Source organism: Dermochelys coriacea, chromosome 5 (assembly GCF_009764565.3).
Source record: "Dermochelys coriacea isolate rDerCor1 chromosome 5, rDerCor1.pri.v4, whole genome shotgun sequence".
NCBI lineage: Eukaryota > Metazoa > Chordata > Testudines > Dermochelyidae > Dermochelys > Dermochelys coriacea.
The window spans coordinates 80,333,611-80,356,646 of NC_050072.1; the positions used below are offsets into that span (position 1 = coordinate 80,333,611).

Genomic DNA, 23,036 nt, shown 5'->3' on the forward strand with positions numbered 1-23,036 from the left:
GGAAAACAATTACACTGTGTGCTACTGCCAAGGATGCAAAGACTCTAAATCTCCTTGAAGCCGAAAACAAATTAGCAGTTTTGCCTGCATCAAGCTGTCTATCCAAATGGAGGCTGCTTTTCGACATTACTAACTGTGCTCCTCTCAGATAACGCTTTAGGGATACAAAAACATTTTCTCTAGCTTATTTCCTGTCATTTCTTGTCTAGACCAACAGAACAGTTTGTAACCCAATCATCACCTTCACCCCGGGAGCAACACCAGGCTGGGAATTCCTACCTCCTCTGAAAAAGCCCCCCACTTCGTTTCTACTAATCTAATAAAGACACTTGGTCTGGCAGAATTAAGATAAGAATGAAGAAATGGGTTAACTTACTTTCCCAAGTTTCATAAAAATACACCATCAATGGAAAAATCCAAAACTCTCAGAGTAATCAGTTGTCACCTTTTACTTTAATCTCTATATCAAGAAGAGACTGTCTACCTATTCTTGTGGGAAAACCTCCAGGCTGAAATCAGGATATAAACGACTGGAATGTTTCACTAACTCATTTCTGTCGTTAATAGAGAAGAGTTAGCAGTAAGATAGCATAGTCATTCAAAACATGGGTTAGACGTCATGCTGGAGCTCACTGCTTCTCTAGTCAGCAGTTTGAAATATATCTCAGTTTAACAAAACAGAGGGTGAATGCCCTTCAGAACCTTCCTCTGCTGGGGAAAGAAAAAGTTAAAAGATATCAACTGGAGCAGCTTGTGCTGCTAAAAGATGCAGTCCTCAGATGGAATAATAGGCTTCTGACATCCTATTTTTAAGTGAGATGTGAGGGTTTTGCTGCAGGGGTCCATAGGAAATTTGCAAATGGGCTAGTTTGTTGGAAAGTGCCCCATGCAATACGGCAGGCTCATACTGGATTGGGAAAAGCAGTATGGAGATGCTTTCAGACTTGTGATGGCATTTGTGGGGAGAACTATTTTGCTCTCTCTTTAGCTCTTTCCACACTGGAATGGATTAAGGAGCAGTGTTTAAACTTTGTTCCAGTTAATATGGTTTCTAACAACTCTTGGCTAGCCAGCATGGTTACAAAGAAACTGGTGAAAAAAGTATTGAAAAACCATGATGTTTATCTCCCATCTTAACTAGCTTTTTGCTACAAGAGAAGTGATGCCCAGTTGCATAGCTGTCAACTTTCAGCAAGTTTAGCAAGGGACAGTTACCCAAATAAGGTTTCAGAATAGCAGCCGTGTTAGTCTGTATTTGCAAAAAGAAAAGGAGTACTTGTGGCATCCAATGAAGTGAGCTGTAGCTCACGAAAGCTTATGCTCAAATAAATTTGTTAGTCTCTAAGGTGCCACAAGTTCTCCTTTTCTTTTTACCCAAATAAGCTAAATTTCTGAGGCTGTGACGGGAAAGTTCAGCGATTGGAAGGTTACACAGGCACTTTGATGTGCTTACAAACATTACATGCTTAATTGTCACAACACTCCTGGGAGGCTGGGTGTATACCCTTTATACATTAAAGAAACAGGCAAAGAGAAGTTTAAGCAAATACTTTCAAGCTTGGATGTACACAGTTAAGTATGCAGGTCTATGTTTTAGCACCTAGATAAAAGTGGCCTGCATTTTAAAGGTGATGAGCACATATACCACTCACTGAACTCAATGGAAGCTTCTGGTTCTCAACATCTCAGTATTTAGATGCCTAACATTAAGGACCCATGTTTGGAAATACTGACCTATGTGATAAGTCTTTTGTTCTCAGCATCATTTAGCACACTGCCCATGGTGCCTCTTTCTCTATTGACTTGCCCTTCTTATGCTCATATGCAGGCAGAGGAAGGTTGTAGAGGTCCCAGTGCCACCAGTGGTAGCTTGGGCACAAATGCTCCCTGCAGATGTGAACTGATCTGGAGTTTTCATCAAAAAAAATGCAAGGCCCAGAGCCATGATTCTTCTAGACTCCAGAGACCAGTCCCAGAAAATAATTTGTGAACTTGTGAACTTTGATTTTTTTCATAATGACAAGCTTTCAAACCTCCCAAGGAAAAGCGTTTGGAAAACATACTCATTTAATTAAATCTGAGATTCTCCTTTATATTTCTAGGTCCTCCAAATGGAGGTTGCACAGATGCACTGAAAAGGCTAGTTCTACTTAAATGGAAGCTCCCTTTACACAAAAGCATATGAACAAGTCTGGTAGTAAAGTCAATCTCAGCAAGGGAAAGCAGGCAGTAAACCCTAATAAAACATTGTCCTATCTAAGGGCAGAAATTTTAAAGTGAATTTTTAAGCACCAGATTAACTGAAGATTTTTTATGGAATTGTCTTTGCTTGTAACCATTGTTTCAATGTTAAGCACAAGATATGGAATCACTAGCTACTGACAAATTAGCTTCAGCTCAGTTTTATGAATGGAGATCTTTATGCTATTGACTCCCAGCTTGACCTACTTCTGGTGAAATAAAAACAAACAAAATACATCCTACAGCAGCTTTTGAATTAGTCAAACCACTTAAATACAGAAAAACATAATGCAATGCGTTCTGTCATTATCTCTCTGACCTTCCCTGAAAAGCGACTATTTAACAAATAAGTCATATTAATAAGAATATTAAAAAGAATTATTAAAAAGAATTAAATTATAATTAAAATTATATTAAAAAGAATGACAGCTACAGTCTGTATGGGAAAAGAGGTTTTAAAAATACTTTTTTTCCCTGTATTAAAAAATGGAAACACGAGGACAACTTCCTCATTTCTGTATTTACATTCACTTAAAAAAAAAACTATAGGAGATTGAAAAGTCTGCATCAAGGTAAAAGTTAAAAGAAAATGCAAACAAACCGTCTAAGTTTTGATGTAAGTAAAAAAAAAAAAAACTTTCAAAGCTGGTTACCGCTTTTTTAGAACAAAGGATTAGAAAGAATTTTGTCATACTGGAAAGATCTGTGGATTAATCAGATTTTATGTTGTTGTTTTTTCACAAATCTAGAGGAGTTTAGGACAATAGACTTGATGAACCTTGACTGAATGTTCCATTGCAACATTAACTTTGTGAGTGAAATTGTAGGATGGGTTGCTTGTGATAATAGGGGGCAGGGTTCAACGGCCCTGGGGCTCACTTCCAGTGTATTTCTTTTTTGTTCCTAAAGCTCATGCTTCAGGGTTTTAGCCAGCCACTGGCAGGTGTCAGGAAGGGATTCCACCCTCCTACCCGTCATGTAATCTGGGAAAGTTATTTTTATCTCCTTCTGAAGCATCACGGATGGCCACGGCTGGAGAAGAGACATGGGTGGGGTATGTCGGGCTTTGAGATGGCACCGAATATTCTCTTTCTCTCTCTCAAGTGGTTGGCTGGCTGGTTTCTGCTCACATGCTCAGGATCTAATTAGGTGGGGTCGGGAAGGAATTTCCCCCCAGGTCAGATTGGCAGTGACTTGGAAGTTTTTGGACGTGGTCTGCAGCGTAAGGGTGTGGGTCACTTCCCAGGATTGTCTGGGTATATCTCATTGTGTCATTCCTCTGATACTGCAGGGGCCTCAGGCACTGATGCACCTAGGGGTCCCTTCCACTTCTCTGTTTGTGTCACTTAATGCTCTAGTCTCCTGTGGGCTGTAATACCTTGGTCTCATTTCAGTTGGTGGGTATAGTGTGCAGGTGCAGGGTGGTACTGGTGTCCTGCGATATACAGGTGGTGAGACTGGATGATCTAATGGTCCCTTCTGGCCTTAAACTCTATCACTGACCAATAAAACTAGACCCAGTTTTTCAGTCCAAATCAAAGCACGCCATTTCCCTTGAAATCTTCTTCAGTTGATATTCTCTCTCTCTCTCTCTCTCTCTCTCTCTCCACCTCATTCTCCTTTTTCACACTCCCTCTTTCAGAACAAAAACATAATCTGAAGGCCAAAGATTCATCATAATTTTAAAATTCTGAACCGAGATTTCCCTTGTGGTCTTTGGATTTTCTTTTGGGCAGCAGCAGCCATTCCTGCCAAGTAGCAGTTACTACTAGATTCATTATTAATATGCCCTAAACTAAACCTTTTAAAAAAAAAATCAGTAGCTAGTGCTGCTAATTCTAAAATATATGGGGACAAATTCTGTTCACCTCACCACATGCAAAGCAGTCGCTATCCTGATGCAGGTTTTGGCTATGTGGCCAAAAAATAAGGGGGGGGGGGAGAGGAGAGGAGAGGAGAGAAGAGAACAACAAAAGAAAAAGTTCCTATTCTCTAATGCAGAGGTTCTCAAACAGTGGTCTGTGGATCACCAATGGTCCGCGAGCTCCATTCAGGTAGTCCACGGCCGCACACGAGAGAATGAAGGGCCACCCACCCAATTAGTGAAGCTGCACAGGCGTGGCTTCACTAATTAGATTCCTGGACCCTGGAGAAGACGCACATGTAAGGTGAGGTGGAGGCCTTGAGGGGAATAGGGAGTAGCTGGGAGGGGGCAGTGAGGTGCGAAGAGGGGGTGGGAAAAATTTGGGAGGTGCAGGGCTGCGGTAGCCAAAGAGGTGATTTTCTTGAGTTCCAGGGCTGCAGTTGCCGGGAGAGATGGCCCTCCTTCCCAGCCTCAGCTCTGTGGATGCTGTGATGGGGGAGAGACCCCCTCCTTCCCAGTCCCAACTTGGGGGCTGCCGCGGCAGAAGGGAGAGGGCACATCCATCACATTAGAAAGGTAAGACTACTGATATTAAAATATGAGCTGTGTGCTTTTATCTGTAGAACAAAACCCGTTAATTATTATTAAGGGTTTTTTTTATATAGTGCTTTTATCCAAAGTGCTTTACAATAGTTAGCTAACGGTACAAACAACATTTGGAAAGATCATTAAGTGGTCCGCCGAGACCCTAAGTAGTTTTCAAGTGGCCTGAGAAAAAAAAAAGTTTGAGAACCACTGTCTGTATGATCTACAGATTAATTCATATTAGTGTAGACATACACCTCCAGCAATAAGGGGAACCAAATTTGTTTCTCCTTCCCCCATTGCATACTGTAACCCAATACCGACAGCATAACGTGCATTTCAGAAGACATTCCTAAAAGGAGTCGAGATAATTGAAACATTTGCAAAAAATAATATACAATAGTGGTGATAGTAAGTAATTTTTAAATAAATTATTTAATCTCTAAAACAAGCTAGATGCATACATTTTCATTTCTCACTTTGATAGTATTCATTAGTTTAAAAAATACCCATGCACGTTAAAAATATAGTCTTGCTTTGCAGTCACTCCACCCTGATGGCCTGCTATAAACATGAGTAGAACATGCAGTGAGTACTTTATAATGAAATGGTGTCAGTCATGAAAAAACTGCTGCTGAGTAATTTTGCTTTAGAATACTGACTAGCTTCTTGGTCTTAAAGGAACTGCTGTGTTCATACCTCATTGATGGAGCAGGCTCAGTTTCATACTCAAATAGCTCCAAGCCAATGTTTCCAATCTCAATCATCCTCCTTCCTCTTCCTATGCACCCTCCCCACCCCCATATGTTTGTTTGAACAAGGAATAATTTTCTATCTATGTATGAGCAGAACAGGGAGTCTTGCACTGCAGCAGTCTTGCAAGAAGCAGGTTTTTATGTAAGTATTGTCTGCAATTTGCTAGCTTTTCACATCCTGTGCCTTGGGTTATTCTCATTTAGCTGCACTTAATCTTTTCACTGAGCTGTGAAAAGTGGCATTTGCTGGTTCCCTTTAAAGAAGCTGGCCTTTACTGCCCTTGCTAAATAAGACACCTTAGATATTCTTGGTCAGCTATTTCAAATACTGTCAGTAAAAACGGTGGCTATGCTCTGCTTAGCGTTACAGCAGCGTCAGTCAATATGAATCATATGAATATGAATCAGTATGGATACACAACCTGCATATTAAACAATGTCATATGGATTTCTCTCTCTAATATAAATTGGTTGAAAGAGAATGAGAATGCTAATGAGAAGCAATATTTTGAAGTTAAAAAGCCACTGCACTTGTTTGGGGTTGGGTTTTTGGGGAGATGTGAGAACGAGGAGGGATTGGGTTTTTTATAGCACAAGAAGAAAGCATGAAAAGTTTTTTCCTTTTTTAGATTCTTTTATTAGATATTCAGATCTTGTCCAACATGTACAATGCTATAGGAACTAGAAAAATAGCCTTGTGATGATATTACAAGACAAGACTCAACAGACTGAATGAAACCTGGGCAACCGAGAGGAGAAAGGAGTTTTAACTGGCTGCTTAAGGTTTATGTTGACTTTGTTTTTAACACTAATTTAATTTTAATGACTAAGTATTTTAGAAAAGGACATCTTTATTAGAGACTCAACACCCATAATGAAATTATGAGAGGTCAAAATATACAACTCTGGTACACACAGAATGGCTCTTCCTGCTACTTCAGGAAAACCCAACTTGACATTTCGGCCATTTCTACGGTTAAAAAACTCAAGCAGAAAAAAAAAATTTAGGAAGGGAATTTTAAAGAAAAATATACCACCACACATTTCAGGCTTCCTTTATAAACAACAAAGAATCAAAAGAAAAAAGGGCACAAACACAGTTTTTAAAAAATGGAAGTAATCTTTAACAAAGAAAGAAAGAAAGAAAGAAAGAAAGAAAGAAAGAAAGAAAGAAAGAAAGAAAGAAAGAAAGAAAGAAAGAAAGAAAGAAAGAAAAACAAACAAGGTAATTTAAGGAAAACCATGCCTTTTTATAACAACTCATCAAATGGTTCAGCTTAGAAAACACTGTACTATGTTACTGAAACACCTTAAACTATGCTAATTCAATTTACACCTATGATTTGCACTAATTTTTAGTCAATAACAAATACCAGCAGTGGGGGGAAATGCTAATGACTGCATTAACCAGATGTCATATAACAGAAACTAATTTTGGTTTTATAAATGGCCAGGATGGCTCTCAATTTTGGCATGAAAAGTTATATCATCAAACACTAAGATGCCAATGGGCTCTACACTTAGCCATGTTTCAAATCTCTGGTGTGGAAGTTAAATTGTGGGCTATATCAAAAGCATGGTCAGAGTGTATGACACCACTACTATTCTCTGCTTCCTAAAGCCCACAGGTGGTCCCAGGAAACAACATAAATTATTTTGCTTCAACTTCCAAAGAGAGCTGAGCAGGTTCCCGTACAGCCCCCGAATATATGGGATGGCTGGAAGGCACCTTTATCTCATCCACCTACCACGCTCCAGTCCTGCTGCAAGTGCAGGAATGGAGTAGCTAGGTGTCATTCTTCTGCTACATCTACACTACTGCAATCAGTTGACTTACGCTACACAACTTCAGCTATGAATAACATAGCTGGAGTCAACATACCTTAGCTTGAGTTACCATGGGGTCTACACCGCGGGGGGTTGATGGGATAAACTCTCCTGTCTACTTACCTTACTCTTCTCCTCGGGGGTAGAGTACCAGGGTCGACTGGAGAGCAATCTGCTGTCAATTTGGCAGGTCTTCACTAGACTCGCTAAATCGACCGCCGGTAGATCGATCTCAGACTGTCGATCCCAGCTGTAGCGTAGACTTGCCCTTCATATTTTAAAAAACTGTTGTATTGCAAAATAAGCATGACCCAAAGGCTCCAATGAAGACCAAGGGTTTATGCTTTAAAGTTATGGTTTGGTCCAATTTGTTATAACATACATTTCAGATCAAAACAATTTGGAGAAGTCTTAATAAAAGCACCATTTTAATTTGGAAACCAATGGTTGTGCGCTTAACTGTTAGTTGGTTTGGTCTGAAGTAATTACCTTTCTACTTAGGACATAGCAATAAGACAACCTGAGTTTTAGACAGATGTGTTATATCCGTAAAATATACAGGAACATAATTACTAGCCAGATTAGATCACAACAGTGGTCCACCTAGCCCGCTATCCTGTCCCAAACAGTGGCTAGCATCAAATGCTTCCGAATAAGGTAAAAAAAAAAATCCTGATGGAAATTCCTGTTATCGAATCATCTTTTAACATTGTACACATCACTGAGAAATGGCTGCAGTTAAAGAGACACTGTTGACTTAACTGCCCCTCTCTGGTCTATTGTTCTTACATGGAATGCCTAAGATTCCTCTAACAAAGAGATCAGAGAAACAAAAACTTATTTTTGTTCATTTTTTGCATTTGATTACTTGGGCATATGACAATACTTTCAGTACAGTGAGTTTCATTGTTCCACCACAGTCAAGTTTCCTCTGTATTTATGAGTTTTTCACATGTGAGTCTTGCACACAAAAAAGAAGAGAAAACAATTTTTTGGAAGTAGGAAAATGTGGTTGTTAAACCACAAAAATTGCTAAGGGAATTCAGGGGCAGGTAAACAACTTTTATATTATCTATATATATTTCAATGGAATAGATTTCAAATTGATTGTGTCCCTTTAAATACCTTTGCAAAATCACGGGAAGGGAATTCTCAGTCTCAGTTCTGTATAGTAACTACAGTATATTTTCAAAACCGCACCTACACTCAAAAGAGTTGGATGGGGAAGTTGGAAAAGCCTTCCGTAATAGATTTGGGAATACCTGTATGTGAATGAAGGTGTTTTGTTTTGTTTCCTTATGTGCTCTTCTGCAGAGTTATGGCAGAACTGGCTGCAGAACAAACATTGAGAAATATTTAGCCCAATTCCCTATTCATAGACCCCATTTCATCTCTAATAAGAATCAACATAACAAAATGAAAACAAACCTCAGATTCCTAGGATTTAAATTTGAGAACAAATCTCAATTATAAAAAGAACATGCCAACGCTGACAACAGCACTCTTTTCAAAAATACAATTCATTTCTCCATTATTTATTCTATAATGACAAAAACAAATTGTACCCAAACTCCACAAAGAGGAAGACTGTCAATCCAGCAATGTGAGAACCTGAACACCACATGTTGACAGCTTGTTCTGCACACAAAGGCAGCAAGGTGACTGATGGCTGTTTCCTGATTCATTTTCAGGCAAACAAGTAATCATCAGTATAAGTACTTCTCACAGCTAACAGCTGACTCCACTACTAGATGCAGGACCAAAAGCAGGACATAATCCAGGGCAACTGACTGTGAGAAACAAAATAATAAAAACAACCTCTAAGCAGTTTAGAAAGTTGGTAAGTGGTTCTCCCTTTTTTCTAGGCGATTTTTATTTCCTCCAAGCCAAGAAGCCCACTGCCTTTTTTGCACGCTTCAGAACCATTTTAACAGAAGTTAATTAAAGCATTCAAGGTTAACCTTATTTCTCAATTTAAAAATAAGCACTCTTAACAATTGTTTCCAAGAGAAAATGTCCAATATTAGATACAAACAAAACAAAGCCAAACCACACAGCTGTTTTTCAGTGATTCTTAATGTTCCTAAAATTGTAGTTTATAGTATTATAGCATCAAATATCCACATCATCTGCCAAGTTTCAGGTTGACTTGCCTATAAATAATTCCTCATACCACTACTAGAAAGTAGCCCCACTAGTTCCTCTTCTTTCCTTTTTACTCCACAACAATTAAAAACATTCCAAGACCCAGCCAAACAATGAGATTATGCAGATGAAAACAGTAAATGCCTACAATACACGTGTGCAAACTGAACACCCATGGACCATTTAAGAAATACCCATAGGATAACCATCCTTTGGTAAAAATTATATTGGTGAAATCACAGCCACATTTAGTTACAAAGCCCCATCATAAAATGTGACAGATTTTAATTGTTTGTTTCCCACATCCTAAAATTGAAACATTCAGTGGAAAAAATGGTCTTACGTATGAAATCTTCTGATCAAACTGACTGGATTGATTGGCCTGGGATAAATTAAAAATAGGGCAACAACAACTCTTTGTATCAGCCACAATATTGCTTGAAATCCGATGTGTTTTTTTTGCTTTGGACTGGCTACCCTAAAAACAAGACTAATAAAACCACAGCCTTCTTATGACCTAAACAAAGAGAACAAATGCTGTAGAACGTGCAGAATGTGACATTTATGTAATGATCCTAAAAGGGAACCAGTTATTTCAAATATTAGTCATCCTCAAAACATGAATCCTCAAGTATACTTCCCTTTGTCTAGAAAAGTACGATTAGACTTAGTAAAGAATGCCAAATAAAATATCAATTCATCTCCTTTACACACTGTAACTGTTCTCATTATAGCTGTAACCGCCACATCCTCTCTGTATTTGCATTCCCACAGATAGCGTTTGAAAGCTCCTCAGCAAGCACATTTGGTTCATAGTTCCCATATGCAGAAGGATGCAGGGTGTGCAGACATCCTACAAGCACATGCTGATCATTAAGCAACTCGTTTTACCAAATGGCTAGATTACATACAAAATTATTCAAATTTCTCATAATTTCTGACCTTTGTCCAAGTTCCTACACTTTAATCTGTTACACCTCCTTCAACTCTGCCTTGAAAAAAACACAATGTAGGTTTTAATTTTTTATAATGGGCTTTGAAGCGAAGGGGAAAGAAAGATGAAAAACATAAGAGGCCAGGGCGACAAAAGAAACCCAAATTTCAACTGTGCATTATAAACAATGGACCAGATTCTGACCTCAGTTAACTTGGTGAAAATTCAGAATAACTTCATTGACTTCAATGGAGTTCCTCTAGATTTAAAGCAGTAGTGCAAAAGGTCAGGTTTTGACCTAATTAAAAGTCGAAATCATATCTAGAGAAAATAGATACCTGATAATAAACCCAATGTTTAAATTAAATAAAAGACATGTGTACCCTGCATTCACAAAAGGATTATGACAAATTTCAGCAAACATGGATTCATGCTATAATATAATATAATATAATATAATATAATATTAAAGCTATAATATAGACCTTCTGTGAAAATGTGAAATCTGAGCAAATTTGAAAACAGCTAAATACATGTGTGCACCTGTGCTCCAAATGTCAAAACTAAAATATAAAGGAAAGTTAATCATCTGTTCTACTGATACACTGTTTTTGAAAAGGGTAAGAGAATAACCAAACATCCAGATATAGTAATCATATATTCCATTAAACAGGGTCTGAACTTTTTCTTTTTTTTTTTTTCCTGGAGGGAACCATACAAATTATCTTACTCTTTTCACACAATTTAGGCTCAAGCTACATTACCATTGTTGAGTTGCTAGTATTATCATTATTCTAGCAGTATCCACAACCTGTTAGGCACTATCCATACACATGAAGATACAGCCTCTGCCCTGAAGAGTTTACATGTAAGAGCCTGATTCTATACTTCCCTGTACTGTATGTAGTCATTTATATCTGCAACCCTGCCACATAATATCTATTAACTCATATTAAGATTTGTAGGCATTCAAAAACTATTTCACAATTTCATTGCTTCCTCAATTGTTTTAGAAGAGTGTTTTATGCAGGATGGAGAGAGGTTAATGATATTTGGGCATTAATTTTTAATAAACAACAGGTAGAGCACTGAGAGAATGCAGATGGAATGTCATCTTTACAAGTGTGCTAGAACTTTATAAAATACCATATTTCTGGCCTCAGACCTTAAACAAGGAGGGCTTCTTAAAGTCAGTGGGGGTCAGAAGTTTAGTTTATTCAGCAAGAATAACACTATTAAGAGCTACTCCTTTTTCATGTCACCACAGTTAACACCCACACATTTCAACACTGGTCAATACAGACCCGTAATGGGAAGATTGGAGCTGCTAAGGACAACCATCTCTGCTGGAATATTCTAAAACAGAAGTTATACTGTGCTTTACAAACAATCTGCTTTATTAATCTGTTGTAGATATAGAGAGAAAGAAAGATGGATGGATGAGAACATATAAAAGCAGGTAAATCTGACTCTCTATATTGATTTTTCAGAGGACACTGTAGAGCACTTTGGTGAGGCCTTATATATCATTGCAAAGGACCAAATGCCATTGTGCTCATATCCCAAGGATGTCAGGATATATTATCAACTGATGCACTTTTGTATTCTTTCATTATGTACTTTTATAAATAATCTGGTTTTCATTGCAGAGTTAAACCACTACAAACTGAATATACCTCAAAACAAACAGGAGACAATATTCACAGTAGTATCTTTTGGTAGCTTTTAGACATAACTATAATAATAAGGTATTTCCCAAATTATTATTATATCAAAACTTGCAGTGGTTTGAAGTACACACACAGTATTTCTATAATTAACAGCAAGCTCAAATTTTAATAATGAGCTTTTAGAAATCAAAATGGAAAAATCTGCATATATCGCAGCATAATCCTCTCTCTATTTATTTTATTCTAAATCACCAGCCAATCAGCATCTCATATTTCCAAAAGCTCTACAGCACTCCTATATGGCAAAGTGCCATCTAAGGATATTGGAGAAATCAGACTGGTTTAGCTAGCACTTCTGCAACCAATGGAACATTACTTTTAAAACAAAAATGTTTTCTCCTTAAAACATGTTTCAAACAAGTAAAATGCAAATAATTCATAACATAACATACAAATAATTTTAATACAGGTCTTTAGAATGTTTATTATATAAACATGCAGTATTGATCAAGGTGCCTGGGTGCCAGAATTGCTCTGTTTTACAGTTTTCACCTGTACCACTCATAGGAGCACTCATAATATACATACCCCTCAAGAAAGACACATAATAAAACTCTATTTTGCTAATGATTTCTTATTATGTTTTACTTAATACCATGATAGGAAATGATTAACTACATCACTAAATGATCATTCAGTCTTATACAAAGTCAGTCAGCACAACACTTTAACAATAATGTTTTTAAGGAAATGAACAGGCTCACTAACTTATTTATAAAACTGTGACAGACACTGCAGGTGATGGGAGATTAATAGTCTTGTACCACCTCAGACAGATACTACAGAGTGAGTCCCCTAATATACCTATCTAATATACAAGCCTAATGGAAAAAAACAAACAAACAAACAAACACAATTTACCTTCTTCGGTTTCATGCCACACAATCCCTTCCAAGTTCACACTGGTCCCAGGCTCACAGGGTCCAAGGCATTCAGGTTCTGTTACTACTCCAACCTCGCAAGTATTTACACCCACTGAACGAGTCCGTACCAAAAGCTGTTCAACTGGTGCAGCAATACTGGATGAAGATGAGGAAAAGTAGGAAGGTAGTATCTGAGGCGTGATACTGCTGGAAATTGGAGGTGGAGGTGCAGGCACTGTAAACAGGGGGTCAACCTGAAAACAACAGACAAACTTACTATAATGGTGCTGAAAGATTATTTTTTTTAAATCAGTTTGCTTAGAATTGTATCAGCTTTAGAGTACATAGGTATTTAGTATATCATAGCATGATTTCAGTCTTGCACTCTCCATTTTTTTTACATGGATCCCACATGCTGCATATGAAAAAATTATAGAAAAATCTGTCTTGCTAAACAAGACAAAACACTAAAGTTCTAAAAGAATATTCCCTGTAGCCTTAGACTACTAGCATGAAATAAAAAAAGAATTAAAACCACTGTTTTTCTTGCCTCTGGCAGAAGACTGATTTGTGGAAGGAAATTAGTTTTTCAAAATGGGAACAGCATTTTTCTTCCTTAAGAAAAACATTTATGAAGGCAGTACAAAGACATAGAAATGCCTTGTTTTTCTGTAGACCATACAGAAGTGATGTATATGGAACAACTCAAATACCCCTATGCCATGAAAAATGATCGCTTGTCACTGAAGCTTTTAAAACACATTATTAGGCTCATCCAACTGATAACACTCCGACACAATTCTGTCTACTATCTACACACTTACAGTGTCAGAGATTATGACTTCTTTAACAATCACAACTATCCAGGTAATTTATAAGGCTTATCAACACACACATTTTAGAAGAATAAAATTAATTAGACAGTTACTCTATACGCTAATTTAAAAACACCACCACATTTTTGCAGTATGTTAATTATACCTGTGCAACAGGAGATTTTTCTGCATTGGGGCTTGATCCTGCAAGGTGCTGAGCATTTTGGTCTAACCTAGCAAAGTCCTTAAGTCATGTGATGGGTATTTGTTTTAGTTTTCCATTCTGCATTCTCAGTCATATATTCACCCTTAAGCACTTCAGAAGCTCAGTACTTTACTGAGGACATACTGTTCTCTTCTTCACATAAGAATGGAAATAAAAAATGAGGAAATGAGCTCCCAGTTAAACAGCTGAACCAGGCATCCTGTCAGCTTTGTGTTTATGTTAGTTAAACAATCCTCTATACAATTGTACATTAAAAGGATAAACTAATGTTCATTTGGTCCATCTGAGCCAAGACTCAACCAAGAAACACTTCACCCATCTGAATGTTAAAAGTTTCCTGCTTTCAAACCTGTAAAAAAATTTCTTTAACTCTATATCCCTTTACTGTTCTGCATCCCTGATAATAATGCCCAAGAGAGAAGATATTTAGAAGTCACATCCCTATATGTTTTGATTTATATTTCATGTAAATGCAGCTTAAAGCAAATCAAAGTTCACATTGAAGGTTACTCTTTTAAAGCCAAATTAACAAATGTACAGAGAGGGAGGGAGATTAGAGAGCACATGCTAATATCCATATTATTTATAGCCCAGAATTTTCATTATGAGAAAATCTAATCAAATATGAAATGACGAAAAAAACTTTTAAAAATTGTAATCTGTTCGACTCTAACAACAAAGACTGCCAATTTCTCTTTTAAGCATCATTCATACCATTGAAATTTGACACTCTCCAGCTATGCACACAATTCTGAATATGCGTAAGGACTGAAACTATTTCCTTAAAAATCACTTATTCTTTGTCTTAATTGTTCATAAACAAATAGGAAGAAAATTATGATTGCAAGAGCACGAACGATGAAATGTAAAGAAACTGGCTGGATTCTCATTTCAGTTATACTGGGGTAGGTCAAGTATCAGGGGTAGCCGTGTAAGTCTGCATCCACAAAAACAACAAGGAGTCTGGTGGCATCTTAAAGACTGGGGTAAGTGATGTAACTGAGATCAAATTCTTGTCCAACATACTTATCTCACATTAGGACTAATAACATTTCTGAGCTAAAAACATAGTGGACCAAACTTCCAAAAAGCACAGTCTAAATTTTTATCCACAAATTCTGCATGTATACATTTTTTTGCATTGTAACTGCATTTGTCAACATGTGTTAGTTATGTATATGTAAAATGTATTTCCATGTTCAAGCAGGATATATAATGGTCTGAGCTACATGCACAAAATCAATTTGCACATGCTTTTTTAAAAAATATTATACACTATTAATTTTTAAACAGTTACTGCAAGAAACTAAATTTTGTTTCATACAAGATAACACTACACATGGAGAAGAAAAAAAATCAAAGAATGCAAATATTACAGCAATTTGTAAAACTGAAGGCCTGATTCTCCATTTAATTACACCATGTTTATACCAGGATGTGTCTACTGAATTCAGTGGTGTTATTATGGCATAAATATGATGTGATACAGTACAGAATCAGAGCCTAGCATCCTTACGCTTACCTTTCTGCCATCAAACTTGCAGAGGTAGGCAATAATAAAAGCAAGAAAGCTTTGCACCATGGGCTGAAGCAGGCAGCTCAACTACCAGCTGACTCCCCAATAGCTGATCATTGCAAGATTTCCCTGAACTAAATATGAAATAAAAGAATAGCTATGTATAAGCAGCATTCAAAGACACTGATTCTGCGCTATGCAGATCCTGACAGTACCTTGCCAGCAGATAATTCCCTGGTGGAGGGGAACTACTAGCTGAGGTAGAGCCCTTGGAACTGGCTTCTGCCATGGCTACCCTTGCCATCCGAGTGTAGCTCTGCATGGTGAATCTCCACTCCTGGTATAAGATGCCTTAGGGATCATATGCCATTGACATAAAGTAGAGGAGCTCCTAAGATGCTCTACTTCACGCTGGCACAGAATCAGGAAGTCATAACTGGCACACACATAAGCCTCTACTTATTTCCCTCCTGTGCTGAGTGTAGCTCAGCTGCAGAGGAGAATTTGAGCCCTGTGCCTTTATAATATTGAAAAATGCTAAATGAATTGCTGGGCTGATGGTTTGCAGCTGGGAAAATTCCTGGGTCATAGATGACATCATTCTTCCATAGGATGTACTCATCACAAAGAAAGGAGAAACACTAAATCTTTGCTTCGGCAGAACTAGAAAAAAAGGACATATAAATGGACAAAGACAATATGGCAGACTTTGTTTTTCCATTTCCAAAGTATTACAAACAATTGAATGGGGAGAAAAGTGCATATTTGATAGTGTACCCCTTTAGCTATTGATATAAATAGTTTTATTCAGTTCTACTTTCTCTCCACTTACTAATAAATATTTAGATTTTATTGTTAAAAATACAATACAGCCATAAGGAACCAGGAGGGGGGAAAAGCTGCAAGGTGAATATTACAATAAAAGGAAAGATTGTTCTGTGGAATTAATATAAAAAAATCATTGGTAAATAGAAAGATTTTACTGTCCTTCCAAATTTGTGCTTGAGGTGAACATTTCCTCACTCATAATAAAAGTGGTGTGGAGCTTCAATAGTGCTCCAGTTTCCAATATTTTAAAATTATTTTAAAAGGTTGCTTGATAATCATAAAGCAATAGTTCTCAGTGATCAGTGTGGTGTCACAATTTTTTTTCATGAATACTCAAAAGGGCACTGATGTAATCTATTAGAGTTAAAAAGAGAGAGGCAGGAAGGCCGCCATCTTCAGTGGAAAAAAGGCACATAAGTTTAACATCTGGTGGTGGCAGTCTGTCAATCTGAGGAAAGTTAATGTCAAGAACAGACGCTCTGCCATTTCTCACTGTTATTTTTGCATGATTATTCCCAGGTGCTGGTACATATTGAGCAGTAGCCTTGTTATTTATCACACAAGAGATTCCAAGAGGCGGGAGGAGTTGAAACACAGGAAGGTTATTAACATAGGTCGTAGCTCTTAATGTACATAATCAAAGGGCTTAAAAATGTACAGAAATATTACAGCAATATTTTCTACATTCACTTTATTTCAAGGGCTTTTGAGAGCTGATTAATAATGAAGGCTACAAAACTGGAGTGTTGTTTGTGGCCGCTTTCCATTGCGGAAAGTTTGATTGTATCAAGCAGTGGTGGTTCTCAGGACTAGAAAGCTGACTGCAAATGAAGAATGTCTGCCAATGAAGGGATAGTAAGTGTTCCAGTGAGCACATCTCCATCTGAAGACGACAAAAAGACATTTTGGTGGTTGCACTATGAATGCATTGGTGACTGTATTTGGGTGGGAGAGTTTTAAGAGAGAAGAAATGTCATCTTAAGTGGAGGTTCTTAATGTATGTAGATTTCCTTCAATTTCTCATTGGTTTTATTTTAGATACTGAAATTAAGCTCTGTGCATGACAGACAGTCTTTCTGATGCAGTCACTAATCTCCAGAAGTACAGTCTTGGAGCTTTAAAATTCTGCCTCTCCTACAGGGTGGATTCCATTGAACAACACTGAGTTTCTGTAAAACAAGATAAGGCCTTCTGTCCTGTAGGAAGGAAGTATGTTTCCAAGGGCCTCACTACACCTGTGGAAAACCATGCTGATGAAAAAAATAATCTGTACACAAGCCTATGGATCCTGGGGTTGTGGTGATCAAAAAGTGATTTAGAATTTTGTTCTAATGAAAATGTTCTGACCTTTTCAGAGACTGTAAATAGATTACTTTAAATTATTAAATATTATTACATATGTCTTTGCTGTTACCTGGATATTTAGTTTATTTATTTAAACATATTAAATATTTTAAAAAGGTATCTTGCTGAAACTCTAGATGGTCTTGACATAAATTGCAAAAACATAATAAATTATTAGCAGCTATACAATAGCCAACAAACCTTCAACGATCAGCCCTGGTCCAGCAAAGCACATAAGCAGGTTCATACTATAAGTAATTAAATAGTCTCACTGAAGTCATGACAACTGTCTTGCTGAATTAGGGTCAACAGATCATGATTCTCCCCACCCCTTTTGAAAAAGTCTGAGTGAATAGATGTCCCTCAGAGAATGCCCTTAAGATCAACAGAACTGAACTATTTCAGACCAAGGTAGAAAAGCAGGTTCCAAGCTGAAGGCCCTTTACGGAGAACACTCTGCCACCAAACCTTCTCTTTTAAATCAAGACAAATCTAGCTTGAACACTTCCAGTGATAACTGCAGCAGCATGGCTGGAGGAAAGAGACTTTTTTTTCAGGCAGGAAAGGTTCCAAGACATTTTATGGCATGCCTGAAAATGAAAGCATGACCCTTACCAAAACACACCCTCCATTTAAAAAAAAAAAAAAAGTCTGCAAGGAGGACTGCAATATACAAGAAAATGACAATTATTAATACTGGCAGCAGCATTCACCTTTTTTTTTTAATGCAGCTTTATTAGCTTACATTTAATGAAACCACTGCTTCTTAAGTAGAGCTGGGGGAGCTCGAATAATCTGTCCTTGAAGCAAGCTCTCCTTTTCTCCAAATGCCTTTCCAAGATTCCGAGGCCAAGCAGAGATTAACTTGGTTTTACTTTAAAGTATGCCTGTCCTTCCTCAATGGAGCACTGAAACAACAATGGCCCCAGAAGGACTGAGTCTAATCCCATTTATGGTGTATATAAATAGCAGGAGCTATTCTATTGAAATTAATGGAATTAAATAATGGGAAAACAAGTGTGAGAAGAGAAACTGACCAAGAATGTATAGCTACAGATCTAAAAACCATTGCTCTCCCTACTAATTCTCCCATTTAACGAAACTGACCATAGGAAATAATTCCTCCATCATCACCACAGAAGAATAATCTCAAAATCATCTGAAAAATCTCAATTTAATCTCAGTTCACATATCTTATATTTAAATAACTATCAGCCTTGTAACTCTCAACAATCCACCCAACCTAACCAGTCTGACACAGTAGCTCAACAGACTCGGGTACCAAATAACCAAATGTAAAGTGCCTATGCTTTTTCAATCAATCATTTTGAAAGCTTTGGTCACTACTCAACTGCAGTGCTCTCTAAAGACAATGTAAAACAAACCAATATTCTTCTCAACACTAATTGGGAAAAATGTCATGAAATATGTATGGGAAATATCAAGAAAACTTTTGTAAGCTACATATGTTGCTTAAAATCCTCAGTGCTGTACAAGTTTGATATTGTACAAAAAGGGTCAATTTCCCCTATCTTCAAGATTTACTGTAACAGTCCAACAGCTGGGTTATAGTTCCTCCCAACTGGCAAATACATACAATACACAAAAGTATTTTGATGATCACGTATCCTCATATGCATATAAGGCTCTACCCATCTCTCATATTTGAGATGAACACTTCAAAAGTTGTTCCAAAAAACTGGACTGAAAACATAGGAAACCAACTATGTTAATGATAATTCACAACACGAACTAAAACCTTTTAATACATTCTCATGCAGAAATGAACTTGAATAATAGATGCTAAACTACATAGATAGCACTTCAAGACCAGAAGAGAAGATCTTAAAAAAAGAAGATTAACAGGCAATGGTAAAAAAATCCTCTTTTTCCTTTGATCTTGTATACAAGTCCAGATGCTTGGGCTTCCCAAAACAGCTCACCCCTTTTTAGAATGGGACAGATTAGCATTTGACAGCTGCTTGCAATATTCTGCTGCCAAATATTCTACATCTGCAGAAGCCTGTTTGTCAACTCCAGTGTTTGGCAGAGGCATGGGATGATGGCCAGATGTCCACCTTGCCAATTTCTAATAAAGATACTTTTCCTGTCCCAACCAAAGAAAATCCCATTGATCGGAATGAGTATCCCTTAAAAGTCTCTGTCACAACCTTTCTCCACAGTAACATAAACTTTCCTGATCCACTTCAAAATGGTCACCTCAGGCTGCCTTCTTTAGACCTTAGTGCAAAATAAACAGTCTCTGAAACTCCCTAAATCTAAAGGTAGGTCTTCACTACCAACGTTAAAGTGCTGCCATGGCAGCGCTTTAACATATCTGTAGTTGCGGCACCAGCGCTGGGAGAGAGCTCTCCCAGCACTGTTAGAAAAACCCACCCCCCCGAGGGGAGTGGCTCCCAGCACCAGTGTACTGTCTATACTGGCACTTTACAGCACTGAAACTTGTATCGCTCGGGGATGGGATGGAAGGTTCATACCCCTGAGCAAGAAAGTTTCAGCGCTGTAAAGTGTCAGCGTAGACAAGGTCTCTGTAGATTCACAGCACTCTAGGGATAGCAAGACAATGAGTCTACCTTTCTTTTTACTGTTTGGATTTGGGTGGAATGTATATAAAATTAACTCCCATTTCATATGGAAGTCTGATGATATCTTCAGTCTGAATTATGAAGAGTTCTAAGCACAAGCTTGTGAAGGATCAGTTACGGTTCTTTGCCTGAAGTTGCCTGGAGTTCTGTAACCCTTCCAGATAAGCATTCAACAACAAGGAAAAGAAATGTACATATTTTCCTCAGACATCTGAAGGAGGAGCCTTCAGGATGCTGGTCACCAAGTTCAAATGCCATTCAGGGAACAGGCAATGCACTACTAGATTCAGTTTATGAAAAGCCTTCAGAAACCTGGAATAAATCAGGGTCCCTGCCTATGGAAATGCTGCTGTCCAATCACTGAAAGCTGCTACTGCCGATGATTGAACCTTGAAGCAGCTGGTACTTAACTCCATGTCCAGCCTAGCTTGTAGAAACTTCAGATCGCTGGCACCGTGACATGGAGTGAATACATCCTTGCTCTATCACACCACCAAGACAAGGTTTTCCAATCTCAGGTACATATGTGAAGTTAATGACTTCATTACTTGTACCATGATTGTAATAACCTTACCTGATAAGCTTGTCTTCTTCAGGTTTTCACTCTCAATATCCAGAGTTTCAGAGCAAATCACCAGAGATCTTCAAGGCAGATAGGCCCTTGATATTCTACTTCTCTTACTGGAAGTCAATTCCAGCTAGTCACTGACATAATTGCTGTATCCTGGGACAGAGGTCTCTTCAGCCAGTTCAGAGCCAGTGAAGACGCTGTATGACTCCTCAGTAATCTCTCATAGATTCATAGACTTTAAGGCCATAAGGGACCATTATGATCATCTAGGGACCTCCTGAATATTGCAGGCCACAGAACCTCACCCACACACTCCTATAATAGATTCCTAACCTCTGGCTGAGTTACTGAAGTCCTCAAATCATGATTTAAAGAGACTTCAAGTTACAGAAAAGCCACAATTTACAATAGTTTATTTAAACTTGCAGTGACCCATACCCATGCCACAGAGGAAGGCAATCCCCTCTACCCTGGGCCTCTGCCAATCTGATCTAGGGGAAAATTCCTTCCCAACTCCAAATATGGCAAATCAGTTAGACCCTGAGCATGTGGGAAAGACCCACCTGCCAGACACCTGGGAAAAAATTCTCTGTAGTCACTCAGAGCCCTTCGCATCTAGTATCCCGTCAGCAGCTGATGGAGATATTTTCTGCTAGCAGTAGAGGATTGCCTACAATGGCATGTAGCCAGTCTCATCATACCATCCCTCTGCAGGATCTGTAAGTGAGGCTGAAGCCTCATGGGAGAGCTACAGAATCTATTTTATCTGCTCTGGCCTCCTTAGCATTCGCTAAATACTTCTGTACTTTTCTGTTCTTTCTGGGCATCATCAGGTCAACTTGTGGTCTGCACCCCACTTTTTTCCACATTCAGTCAAGCACTGTGATTTAGCACCCAGTCTCCTCAACCCAGATAGGTCATCAATTCAGGTGCATCATGTTGAATCAGTCCATCGTGTTATTGTTATTTCCTGCAATGTGAACTGCCAAAATGAGGGTCTATATCCTTGGACATTTCATGACACCATGTGCTCCCCCGATATATGCCACAAACTTGGCATTGTCTGATTGGATCCTTACAGATGAAACTTTCAGTATGTTCTGAAAATGCAATGGCTTTTTGTCTGGTGTATTTATGGATCATTTACTTTCTTTCCATGCCCATTTGCAGCGTTCTAATTACTTATAAAAGCTAGATATTATTATTGTCATTATGTAAATTATGACACACACTCATAACCACCACATGACAAAATAAAGTACAACAAAAACGTCCTCTCTGTTTTCTTTTGCAATCTGGTAGTTCTAATCCTGAAAAGGTATTTATATAATTAGTATTCAACTATCAACTTGAATAACCATAGTTGAAAACATATAGCTAACAAAATACTTTTTTTTTTTCGCTACTATAGTTTGCAGTATTTAAGGAATCTTAAATTATCCTAATGAACAAATTCTACTTTCTGTTACACTGTTGTAAATCCACAGCAACTGCACTGAGGTGCAACAGAAAGAAGAATTTGACCGAGCGTGTTTGTTTTAATTGGCAGGGAGGAAGTTAGCTTTTCAAGAGATTTTTAAGGGGCATAAAAACCTTTTGAAAATAATCCAAGTGCAGTGAAGATTTTGAACTGGAAAATAATCCATGTGAGAAAGAAACTGCTAATAACCATTCCTCTCCAAGATGTTTATTTTCTCCCTCTTTTAAAATTGAATTTTGTGCTATGAAAAGTGCCAGACCGATAGCCCTAACCCACAAAGATAGATACACACAGCATAGGAGCTAGCAGTGAAAGCTTTCCCCACATTTACCTATCAGTGTGCCTTAATTCTGAGCTAGCAGACCTTTAAAAGTGTGGGGGGGGAGGGGAAAGATTCTCTCTGATGTAAATACTAATAAGGCTGTCAATTAATGCCAAGTGTAATTAATTATAGTTTATATGAAGACCATCTGTCCACTAGTAACTAAGATCATCAGATAATTTGTTTATAGGCCACTGAATAGATATCTGATCACCAGAGCTTTTCCTCATTGTGCTGAATTTGAAGCAGTGGCCTTGGAACCTATTAAACTCAGTGGTTCTCAACCTGCAGCACAGTCAGCAAATAGCTGCGGCCCAATCATGTGACCTCCTCATGGCCATACGGGTTATATATATAATTTGGACGTGGCCCACATAACACTCA

The 23,036-nt window shown here is 37.9% G+C and overlaps 1 protein-coding gene and 1 long non-coding RNA gene across 4 annotated transcripts in view; one reads left to right on the forward strand and one right to left on the reverse strand.

Annotated features, from left to right (window-relative positions):
* Window positions 1–23,036, reverse strand: part of ZNF608 (zinc finger protein 608) — a 104,201-nt gene that overhangs the window by 45,777 nt on the left and 35,388 nt on the right. For all 3 annotated transcript variants that reach the window (XM_038403145.2, XM_038403147.2, XM_038403148.2), the window contains one exon: window positions 12,943–13,198. In XM_038403145.2, the coding sequence (XP_038259073.1) occupies window positions 12,943–13,198 (256 nt within the window). The remainder of the gene's footprint in view (window positions 1–12,942; window positions 13,199–23,036) is intronic.
* LOC122460275 lies at window positions 5,535–17,743 on the forward strand. Its single transcript, XR_006281486.1, has 3 exons — window positions 5,535–5,587; window positions 11,765–11,810; window positions 14,813–17,743. It is a non-coding gene; the product is annotated as an uncharacterized LOC122460275 (long non-coding RNA).